Genomic DNA, 12,091 nt, shown 5'->3' with positions numbered 1-12,091 from the left:
TGTAGACCTACATGTTTGTTCTATAAAGGTACACTATTACAGAAACATACACTGTAAATTCAGTTTACTTATTTAGTTCTTTGCGGGTTGTAATCTAAAGCGTTACCAAAATGCTTAATTTAAAAGTGCACAAATAAAATCTATTTCTCACAGAATATCTGTCAGCTTGATTCCTCTTTCATTTTTGAGGTATTTGTTCCGTAACTATTTTAGGCCTATTATGAACATAGTAAGCTAAAACAGTGGTCAATAAGTGGTTTGTGGATAACTGTTCACAATATATCACATAAATGAGCCATTTAGATGTGTCCTTTTCACAGATACTGTTTATTGAAAGCAAGTTATGAGACACATTACAAGACATTTGTTAAGAGCCAGTAATTGTCATAATACTCAATTGCAAATGTCATGTATAATCTTGATTAGCGAACAGGCTGAGACTTTTATAATTTCATATGCTGCCATTTCAAATCCAAAATTGTTTATGTGACAATATATAATAAATGCAAAATGAAAATATCAAATTATGCCAAGATATGTGTTTTTTTTTCTTCTGAAAAATAACTCAACATCAAGTGTGAATATGCCACTTTTATAATGTGAAATATACTCAAATTAGTATTTGGCACATATTTGAAGATTAAAAAAACTGGAAAATTATAAAATGTACATTTCTGCATATGGTGCTTGACATAAAAACATGTTGAAGCATAGTTGAAGTAGGTGGAAAAGACAATCTTTTATATATTTTCATAAATGAGAATCCGTCTCTGCATTGAAATGATTGAAGTGAACAAATTAAATCAAAATAAAAGTGTACATATGCAAGTGTGATAATTAACACTATTATAACATTTAAAAAGCTTTCTGTATAAAGTTAAATGTAATGAAAAATGACTATCTTTTCATTTTCTTTTTTCTGGTAATAATCATTCACCATTCTTAAAGGTACTTCTGGCTCTGTATTTAGTATTAGATTTAAAGCATTCAGTACAGTATTTAAAGAAAACATCTTTGAAAGCTGCATGTAAAAATCCCTAATATCATTGAGATGAAGATAAATCTCGCTGTAACCTGGCTAGTTATTAGTAGAGAGTAATTATTCTAATATTGTGAGCATCACTATTTCGTCTGTTGCTGTGAGTTTTTCCTCCCTGCAAAATATTAAAAAATAATTCAAATTAATTAAAAAGCATTTACTGAAATCTCATGATTGCAGATTGTTCCAGATTATTGTAAGTCATCTCAAAAATGCTCACCAGCTCTTCTTGCACAGATGATCTGAAGAAGAATCACAGTAGGAGCAATGAACGCTGCAAACTCAACAATAATCACAATCACTGCAGGAAAGGTGTGTGGAATGATGATCAATAAAGAGAAACTCAATCTGTGAAACTGTAAATTAAATCCAAAGTAAGAAATGATGAAAAGTAAAGGTGTGTGGTACCCAGTGGCGGCTGGCCCATAGCGCTGGGGCACCGCCCTCCCTGATAAGAGGGGCTAAAAATGTAAAATGTATTTTTACAAATTAAGTTTTTTAATTCGGTTTTACCCACCAGTATGTGCCTACATGCGATATGAAAACATATACAACATTTCCCACCTAGTGACATTCATTCAGCAGTGAATTTCCACAGACAGACTTGTATCGTTTCTGTCATGCAGTTCAGCCAAATAGCCAGTCATGTACTGTTGCTAGGGTAAATTAATAAATATGCGGCCAATCAGTCTCTCAGAATTTTATGGTCTTGCGGCGCTGAAAATTCTGCCCCAAGCAGCAGAAAATACTGCGAGATTTAAGTTTTTTTTTTTCTTGAGGCGCGGTCAATCGGAGTAATGATGGCGAACTTAACGAGCGAAGAGCAATTTCCACCAAATTTGGTGAGATCACAAGCCGTTCAAATGAAGCAAAAAATAAAACAATCTTACGAATCATGGAGCTTGGGTAAAGTCATGCCTTTTATCGTTTCCCCTGTTTGTTATTTCAAAGTCCTGTCACCAAAGCGTTGTGGACAACTACACAGAGAGTAACTGAAACAATGCAGTTTAACTCGATCGCCGGGGTACAAGCACAATGATTTGTGTAGATGATGCAATTACACAATAGACGTCTTTTTTTCAAGTAAATTGTCAGTGTTTATGTTAGTATTATTATAAGCATATATTATATACAATATTATTTATATATATTCATACACACACACACACACACACACACACACACACACACACACACACACACACACACACACAGAGATAGATAGATAGTGTTCCTTCTTTAATTGGACATACATTCAGTTATGTCTACCAACTTGACAAATATATTGTCAATACCATTATAATTAGGTCAAAACAATTAATGGTCTACAAGTATTTAGTATTTACAGTTTTTGCATAAGTTACTTATTATTTCCGACTATATATAACTTTATGAAAATTAATTTATATACAATGTTTAACTACTAATCAATTTATTTTCACTGTCTTTAAACTGAGATTTATCCTGTGGCTCCCTCGTGTGGATAACATTAGTATTATGGCCTTCATCTCTGAATCACATTAATATAAATGGCTAATATTTTTTTGGATGATTACAAATTTTTAATGATTACTTTACTGATGATAAAGCCTGTATTATCAATGTGATTTATTTTGTGTGTGCCCCCCTAAAATTTTTTAGCACCAGCCGCCACTCTGAACAATGATCCAGCAGACATACTGGTTTTATTTTCAGCCGGATCTGAAAGTGATCTACTTACTGTGATCGTTTTTTCTACGATATTGTACAGAAAATGAATGTTTGAAATGCTCCCCACATTCAGTGCAGTGATACGCTTTTTCTCAAGTGTGGATCCTCTCATGTATTTTCAGATGTCCTGACTGATTGAATCTCTTGTCACAGTGTGAACACATAAAAGGTTTTTCTCCAGTGTGAATCCTCTCATGCAGTTTTAAATTGCTCGCTGTAGTAAAAGTCTTCTCACACTCAAAGCACATGTAGTCTCTCACACCAGTGTGTATTTTCTGATGATCTTTCAAACATTGTAGACGTGAGAAACTCTTTCCACACAAATGACATGGATATGGTTTCTCCTTTGTATGAACTCTCAGGTGCTCCTCCAGGTTTTGAGCTGTCAGAAACACTTTGTTGCATTGATCACATGCATACAGTTTCTCTCTAGTGTGAACATTTATGTGTGCTTTAAGATTTGACAATTGTGTGAAACTCTTCTCGCACTGATCACAAGCAAATGGTTTTTCTTCAGTATGAACTCTCATGTGCTCTGTAAGGTGTCCTTTTTGTATGAAACTCTTCCCGCACTGATCACATGTGAACAATTTCTCTCCAGTGTGGATCCTCTCATGTTTTTTCAGATTTGTTGACCAACTGAATCTCTTGTCACAGTGTGAACACTTATAAGGTTTTTCTCCAGTGTGAAAGCTCATGTGACGCTCAAGACTTGGTTTGCTTGAGACACTCGTTCCACACTGAGTGCAGCTGAAAGATTTCTTGGCCCTTTCTTTTCTTATTTTCTTTGGGACTTGAGAGCAACTGAAAGGTTTTTCTCCAGGTTTGACGTGACTTTTCTCCTCAACTTCCCTCAGTTCTTCATTCTTGTCAATTTCTTCAATCAACTCTAAATGAAAGTAAAAATGGTTCATTTTCAGTAACTTAACAGTAACTTCCAGTAAAGTAAAAAAAAAAAAAAAGAGAAATGTGGACATAAGATAAACCCTGGTATAACAATATAATGTAGATAATTGTTATACAATATTTTGATGCATTTTTATGAATTACACATCCCTGATTTTATTTTTCATAAAAAATAGGTACATTGATCTTCAAATATATTTTTAAAAATCCCAAATAATCATATATTTCTAAAGGAAGATCTATTGAATATGTTTTTATTTACTACATGCAATTGAAAAAAGTACCCAGGTAAAACTGTTTAGCCACTAAGTTCTACAGATGGTGGAGCCAGAAGCAGGTTTGTTAATCATAAAATTACTGTTGTTTTGCATTAAAAAGTGTTGTTACTAATAATATTAATACTTCTGGTTTTCTACATCAGCGCTATTTGATGTTGAAGGAGTGGAATTCTGGATCGATCTTGGACTCTATAGCAATAATAATAATTATTATTTCTTGTGTTCAGTCTGAATCTCTGCCTTATTATTTGATGCTTAAGCTATATTATTGCAGAAGCATTACAGATTTCTCAGAATCTGCATGAAGCTTTACCATCAGCACTTAATAAAAAAAGAGACACTAAAAAAAATAGACACTGACCTGTTTGTTCTTCAGTATCTTCAGTGCATTTGATTCTGCAGGGTTCTGGATCTCTCATCTTCTCGCAGCATGAAAGGAGCTGATCTGCTAATACGAAAAATGCATCACTAGCTGAGATTGTTTTCACAGCACAACATACAAAACAAAAACCAGTGGCTTTCTCAACTGATGGATTTATTTAATCCAGCTTGGTCAGGATCATAAACACACAGAGAAAACTAAAAGCACAGAACAAACAATTAGCTTAAAGCAAGAAATTTGAAAGATAAAACTATTTTAACAAACACAACATACAAAACAATACCTCGTTGGCTGCGTACCGAGAGAGGAATTAGTTTTAGTCTTCTTCTTTTTGTTAATCTTATTTCTCTAAGACTTAGCTTAGTGACTACACTTTAGTCATGCATCTTTCCTTTTTCTTTTCTTCTAGAGATCGCTTCTTCTGAGGAAATTCACCTCTGCATACAAAGCTCACCCCAATGCTACAGCTCCCCCTAGTGGCACTGAACGGTAATAATAATAATAATACAGAAAATGAATTGAAACAAAAATGTGGCAGTAACATACTGTGAACCGCTGAACTCTCCTCAGAAGACTCGGATGTCGGTTATTGTTGGCGGGATTCGATGAATGTTTGAATAAAGATCTGGCGCCAAAGCTGGACGCTCAATTGATTTTAATTCGCCTGAGATCTTACATTTATTTATTTATTTGTTGATACTTTTATTTTTAGTTTAGCTTTCTTTATTGTAGCTACATTATATTTGCAAATCTCGGGCAGATTATGCTTACTTGTTAAAACTGAAATGAGTAGCCTAATGAGGGAAATTTCAAATCTATTCATGAATGTGAATATAGATAAATATTAATTAAATCAGACACAAGGAAATGTTAAATATTGCTGGAGCTCATTATTTTTTTCTAAGTTTTATGATCATTGTCAGTTGCTGTAGCCTACATGAAAACTGTAAAAGGTTAATTATCTAATTAATTTACTGCAGTTACTGTGGTTAGTAGAAAAACAAACTATATTCAGATTAATACGGACATGTTGGGCTATGATGTTGTTGCTAGCGTTTTTGTATTATTGATGTTGTATCCATGTCACACTGTGAGAAACAGTTTTGTCTTTCATTCGAACACTTTTAGGCTTTTATCATTTATCCTGAATGAAATAATGTGTTTCTAGCAGCAAACACTCAGAATAAAGTGAGATGATCTGTTGATGATCCTGAATGTCTTGATGAATGAGTGTTGATAGTCTGAGGCTCATCAATATTAACAGCTGCTGAAAAGACTCTTTATTTCATGTCAATAGTTCCTGTTTTCACCTCATTTATTATGCTAAGTTATTTTCATTTACTTGTGGTGATCGGCTGTTTTTCACCTAAGTAATTTCTCCTCTTGCCACTTCATACTTCAGTTCAGCGGGTGGCGCTAAAACACATACGTTTGTTTTACAAACACCATTAAACCTCAGAGGTATATCAGTAGGGCTGTTCGATTCCGAAAATTTTGGAATCGATTCCGATTCCGATTCCTGGTTCTGGAATCGATTGGATTCGATTCCAGAATCGATTCCTCACTGTTGTTTCGATTCTTTTTCGATTCTTGTTTTTTAGATTGGAGGAAGCTAATTTCGCAATAAATGCAGGATGTAAAAGGTTGTATAAAGTTACCTTCTCATAATATGAAGCTTCATTTGTAAAAAAAAAAAAAAAAAAAAAAACAATTAAAAAAAAGATATATATATATACTATTTTTCTGTAGCTCTGACTGATTTCAAATTGTAATTCATTGCCCAGGAAATTAGTCATAACCCACAGCTCAGCAGTGGACATGCATTTATTGCATGAATAAAACAAGACGTGACGTGCATAAAATTACAAAATTAGCAAACTATACACTGAAACAAAATAAACAGAACTTTAACAACAACACTGATATAAGAGCTATAATTTTGCAATAAATGCAGGATGATATAAGAGCTCGTGGCGTAGCTGTCAATCACATGCGCTCTTGGCCACTGATACGTGCTCTCTGCGTTTTCTTTCAGAGTTATCATTGGCTGATAGAAAGATTAAAAATAGCATTTATTTAAGATGTAAATAAGATCAAGACACGTCATGATCTATTCTGTCGTGCAGCGCTCAAAATTGTGGACATAATGAGCCAGTTCTCCCGTAAAATAACATCTGAATCGTTTTTTGAACTGGTTCATTTAAATTATCTATCCGAACGAATCTTTTCGTGGAAATGTATCAGACTATAATAACTATTAGCGAGCAAGAGGCAAATGAATGGGTGCTTCTCAAACTGAAGGCTGCATCCTTAAACTCAGACGAGTTTAGTAATGAGTCGTTTTTATTACGTTTATTTTAATCGACGTTTGATGACTTGCAGCCGAAATATGCAGTCTTCATGGAATGCAGCCTTCCGTTTAAGAGGTAAGTTTTGTTGAACTGAAAACGGCTCTGAATGAGGAGTCGATTCCCCTTGAGAGGATCGATTCCAAACGTTGGAATCGACTCTCGATTCCCAATGCCTCGGAATCGAGGAATCGATTCTTTTTGGAATCGATTCCCAGCCCTATATATCAGTGCATTATGTGAAAGTTTGGCTGAAGAGATGTGTCTTTAATCTAGATTTAAACAGAGAGAGTGTGTCTGAACCCTGAACATTATCATGAAGAAGGCTATTCCAGAGTTTGGGAGCCAAATGTGAAAAGACTCTCCCTCCTTTAGTGGACTTTGCTATCCTAGGTACTACCAAAAGTCCAGAGTTTTGTGACCTTAAGGAGTGTGAGGGATTGTAGCGTGGTAGGAGACTAGTTAGGTATGCAGGAGCTAAACCATTAAGGGCCTCATAGGTAAGGGGTAATATTTTGTAACTGATATGGAAACCAATAGGTAGCCAGTGTAGAGACTTTAAAATTGGGGTAACATGATCACATTTTATTGATCTGGTAAGGACTCTAGCAGCTGCATTTTGGACTACCTGTAGCTTATTTATTGAAGAAGCAGGACAACCACCTAGTAGTGCATTACAATAGTCCAGTCTAGACGTCATGAATGCGTGAACTAACTTTTCTGCATCAGAAACAGGTAACATGTTCTGTAGCTTAGCAAAGTTTCTAAGATGGAAGAATGCTGTTTTTGTAACTTGGGAAATATGATTTTCAGAAGACAGCTTGCTGTCTAATATAACACCCAGATTTTTGACTGTAGAGAAAGTTACAGTACATCTGTAACAAACGGGGTCTGGAGACTGAGGTGTGGATCCAAATGCAAGCTTTATTATTATAGACGTAGTCAAGCAGGCTGGGTCAGAGACGGCAAACGAGAGCAAACAGGGTAATCCGAAAGAGTGACATTGACTATAATAAAATGTATAATTCAATATCTTTGACGAGAAAAAAAAAAAAAAAAAAAAAAAAAACGAGACTAAATGTGGTGTACAAAATAAAAACTATGCTAAAATTTCTCTTCATTTTCGAGACGAAAACGAGACACAACGAAATGTTATAATGTTAGATTGATGTGCGCATGCCCATTAGTCAGAGCTGTATCCCTTCTTCTTTTTATTTTGTTTATTGTTTTTATTTATTATATTTCAATTTATGTGTGTGTACTTCTAACATGTTTGATAGGTAAAATAAATGTTGTAAATACAAATTAGAGCATCAACCATGTCTGGAATGGATGTATTCTTGAGCCTATAAGGTAACAATAATATAATGAGATAACCTTGTTTGAAATGGGTTTGGCTAAAAGAAAACTTTGGATTCGTCTATACTACCAGGTACTTATACTATATTGACTGGGTTAAATATAATTGCATTACTAAAAATAGACTAAAATAAAATTTTCACTGACTAAAAATGGACTAAAATGTCATCAGTTTTCGTCAACTAAAACTAGACGAAAATAGTCATGGGTAATTCTGACTAAAAAAAAGACTATGGCCCGGTTTCCCAGACAGGGCTTAGACTAAGCCAGGATTAGACCATAGTTCAATTAGGACATTTAAGTAATTTTTATAAACATGCTAATAAAAAAACATTACTGGTGTGCATCTTGAGACAAAATAAAGGCACTGATATATTTTAAAATCAATCAGTGCAATTTTATTTCAGTTGAAACAACTCAGACTTACATTTTAGTCTAGGACTAGGCTTAAGCCTTGTCTGCGAAACCGGGCCTATAATGCTCAGACTTTTAGTCGACTAAAACTTGACTAGACTAAGGAGAGTTCAAATTCGAATTTTTCTACAGTGTGAATCATTTCATGTTTTTTCAGGTCTCTTGAATAACTGAATCTCTTGTCACAGTGTAAACACTTGAAAGGTTTTTCTCCAGTGTGAATCCTCTCATGTGTTTTCAGGGTTCCTGAATGAATGAATCTCTTGTCGCAGTGTGAACACTTATAAGGTTTTTCTCCAGTGTGAATCATCGCATGTTTTTTCAGGTCTCCTGAATAACTGAATCTCTTGTCACAGTGTGAACACTTGAAAGGTTTTTCTCCAGTGTGAATCCTCTCATGCAGTTTTAAACTGCTCGCTGTAGTAAAAGTCTTTTCACACTCAAAGCACATGTACTCTCTCACACCAGTGTGTATTTTCTGATGTTCTTTCAAACTTTGTAGATGTGAGAAACTCTTTCCACACAAAAGACACGAATGTGGTTTCTCTTTTGTATGAACTCTTATGTGCTGCTCCAGGTGTGGAGCTCTCAAAAACACTTTGTCGCATTGATCACATGCATACAGTTTCTCTCTAGTGTGAATATTTATGTGTGCTTTAAGATTTGACAATTGTGTGAAACTCTTCTCGCACTGATCACAAGTAAATGGTTTTTCTTCAGTATGAACTCTCATGTGTGCTGTAAGGTGTCCTTTTTTTATGAAACTCTTCCCGCACTGATCACATGTGAACAATTTCTCTCCAGTGTGGATCCTCTCATGTATTTTCAGATATGATGACCAACTGAATCTCTTGTCACAGTGTGAACACTGATGAGGTTTTTCTCCAGTGTGAACGCTCATGTGACGCTCAAGACTTGGTTTGCTTGAGACGCTCGTTCCACACTGAGTGCAGCTGAAAGATTTCTTGGACCTTTCTTTTATTATTTTCTTTTGGACTTGAGAGCAACTCAAAGGTTTTTCTCCAGGTTTGACGTGACTTTTCTCCTCAACTTCCCTCAGTTCTTCATTCGTGTCGATTTCTTCAATCAACTCTAAATGAAAGTAAAAATGGTTCATTTTCAGTAACTTAACAGTAGCTTTCAGTAAAGTAAAAAAAAAAAAACAGAGAAATGTGGACATAAGATGAACCCTGGTATAACAATATAATGTAGATAATTGTTATACAATATTTTTTTCATAAAAAAGAGGTACATTGATCTTCAAATATATTTCTAAAAACATTATAGGCAAAAATCCCAAATAATCCTACATTTCTAAAGGAAGATCTATTGAATATGTTTTTATTTAATAAATGCTATTGAAAAAACTGTTTAGCCACTAAGTTCTACAGATGGTGGAGCCAGAAGCAGGTTTGTTAATCATAAAATTACTGTTGTTTTGCATTAAAAAGTGTTGTTACTAATAATATAAATACTTCTGTTTTTCTACCAGTTATTTGATGTTGAAGGAGTGGAATTCTGGATCGATCTTGGACTCTATAGCAATAATAATAATTATTATTTCTTGTGTTATTATTAACCTTTTACATTGTTTGGTGATTGAATAGAGTTAGCAGGTAAAACATGTATAAGAAGTAACAGCCTTTGGTAAGAATGGAATGTTCAACAGTATTCTATTTTTCCCAGAGTCAAGATGTCATGTGACAGCTCTTATTAGTTAAAAAAAGTTGCAGCATAAAAAAAATGGTTGCAGTCTGAATCTCTGCCTTATTATTTGATGCTTAAGCTATATTATTGCAGAGCTCTACAGATTTTCTCAAAATCAGCTTGAAGCTTTACCATCAAGACTTAATAAAGAAAGAAAAATAGACACCAACCTGTTTGTTCTTCAGTATCTTCAGTGTGTTTGATTCTGCAGGGCTCTGGATCTCTCATCTTCCACTGTTCTCTTAAACTCAGTCTTTGCAGATTTCAGCTCTTCCTCATGCTTTGATGCTCATCTTTTCTTGTGAACTGATGGGAATATTCCAGCATTTATTGGTTAACCACAGTGGGAGGAGCTTCACTGATGACGCAATTCTTGTGGGAGGAGCTTCACTGAAGGTGAATTGCAGCATGAAAGGAGCTGATCTGCCAATACAAAAAAATACATCACTAGCTGAGATTGTTTTCACAGCACAACATCTCCTGTAATTTGCCACTTAAAGCTAATTTCATTGAAGACATCAGCTTAATAAATGAGGTGAAAACAGGAACTATTGACATGAAATAAAGAGTCTGTTCAGCAGATCTGTTAATATTGATGAGCCTGTTTATAGAAACTGATTGTTTGAATCGGATTTTAATGATAAAACCCAATTTCTCACAATATGTATAAAGCATAAATAATCCAAAAGGAACGCTTAAGTAAATAACTGCTGAATGTAACCGTAATATCTAATAGTTCTAAACAGATTTTATAATAACTCAATTTGTTTTAATGAAGTAATTAAATTCTTGTATGTACAGAAAAACCTACAAAGCAATTTTTTTTATTATTTCAGTGTCAAATTTGATTAATATTTTGCTATATTATAATTTAAGTCTGTTTGTCTCACGTGGCTTAATATATGATCAATTAGCAGTCTCCTTTTCAGTATATTTATTAAAAAAATACAAATAATTTGATAATACGGATTTGATCTGCCAAATATGTCAAAGTGTAGAAATAAAATAGCAGCAGCAACTTGAGATCGATTCCCCTCACAGATCTTTTTTAACATGACATTCGGCAACAGTTCTCACTGCAAACAATAGCATAGAAACAGCATTCAACATATTGTCCTCACATGCTCGCTGCAGCACTAAATGTTTATTTCAATAGGAAGACGCCAGAAAAGATGCACAAGTAACCTGAACCCCATGAAATCCATACAGAAATTAGCCTGTAAAATGTCGTTTAAACAAACTTTATAAAGTGTGTTTGATAGTAAATAAGCGAACTATGAAATTCTGTGTAATTCCTCCAGGTACCAACAAACACAAGTGGCTTTCTCAACTGATGGATTTATTTAATCCAGCTTGGTCAGGATCATAAACACACAGAGAAAACTAAAAGCACAGAACAAACAGTAATTAGCTTAAAGCAAGAAATTTGACAGATAAAACTATTTTAACAAATGCAACATACAAAACAATACCTCGTTGGCTGCGTACCGAGAGAGGAATTAGTTTTAGTCTTCTTCTTTTTGTTAATCTCATTTCTTTTAGATTTAGCTTAGTGACTACACTTTAGTCATGCATCTTTTCTTTTTCTTTTCTTCTAGAGATCGCTTCTTCTGAGGAAATTAACCTCTGCATACAAAGCTCACTCCAATGCTACAGCTCCCCCTAGTGGCACTCAACGGTAATAATAATACCAATAATAGCCTACAGAAATTTAATTGAAAAAAAAAATGTGGCAGTAACATACTGTGAACCGCTGAACTCTCCTCAGAAGACTCGGATGTCGGTTATTGTTGGCGGGATTCGATGAATGTTTGAATAAAGATCTGGCGCCAAAGCTGGACGCTCAATGGATTTTAATTCGCCTGAGATCTTACATGTATTTATTTATTTGTTAATACTTTTACTTTTAGTTTAGCTTTCTTTATTGTAGCTACATTATATTTGCAAA

The 12,091-nt window shown here is 34.4% G+C and overlaps 3 protein-coding genes across 3 annotated transcripts in view; 1 reads left to right on the top strand and 2 right to left on the bottom strand.

Annotated features, from left to right (window-relative positions):
• LOC141328719 (uncharacterized) overlaps window positions 1-12,091 on the top strand; it is a 107,255-nt gene that overhangs the window by 5,137 nt on the left and 90,027 nt on the right. The gene's annotated exons all lie outside the window — the stretch shown is intronic.
• Window positions 2,045-4,736, bottom strand: LOC141329561 (uncharacterized). The gene is made up of 3 exons (XM_073835473.1): window positions 4,599-4,736; window positions 4,295-4,378; window positions 2,045-3,638 (listed from the first exon to the last, which is right to left on the bottom strand). The coding sequence occupies exons 2-3, from the start codon at window positions 4,350-4,352 to the stop codon at window positions 2,842-2,844; spliced, it is 855 nt and encodes a 284-aa protein (XP_073691574.1). The 5' UTR covers window positions 4,353-4,378; window positions 4,599-4,736; the 3' UTR covers window positions 2,045-2,841.
• Window positions 7,755-11,748, bottom strand: LOC141329768 (uncharacterized). The gene is made up of 3 exons (XM_073835485.1): window positions 11,616-11,748; window positions 10,314-10,566; window positions 7,755-9,528 (listed from the first exon to the last, which is right to left on the bottom strand). The coding sequence occupies exons 2-3, from the start codon at window positions 10,369-10,371 to the stop codon at window positions 8,531-8,533; spliced, it is 1,056 nt and encodes a 351-aa protein (XP_073691586.1). The 5' UTR covers window positions 10,372-10,566; window positions 11,616-11,748; the 3' UTR covers window positions 7,755-8,530.

The sequence above is a fragment of the Garra rufa genome, chromosome 1, assembly GCF_049309525.1.
Source record: "Garra rufa chromosome 1, GarRuf1.0, whole genome shotgun sequence".
Classification (NCBI taxonomy): Eukaryota; Metazoa; Chordata; class Actinopteri; order Cypriniformes; family Cyprinidae; genus Garra; species Garra rufa.
Note: the sequence above shows the minus strand (reverse complement) of the source record. Positions and strands in the feature narration are given on the sequence as shown.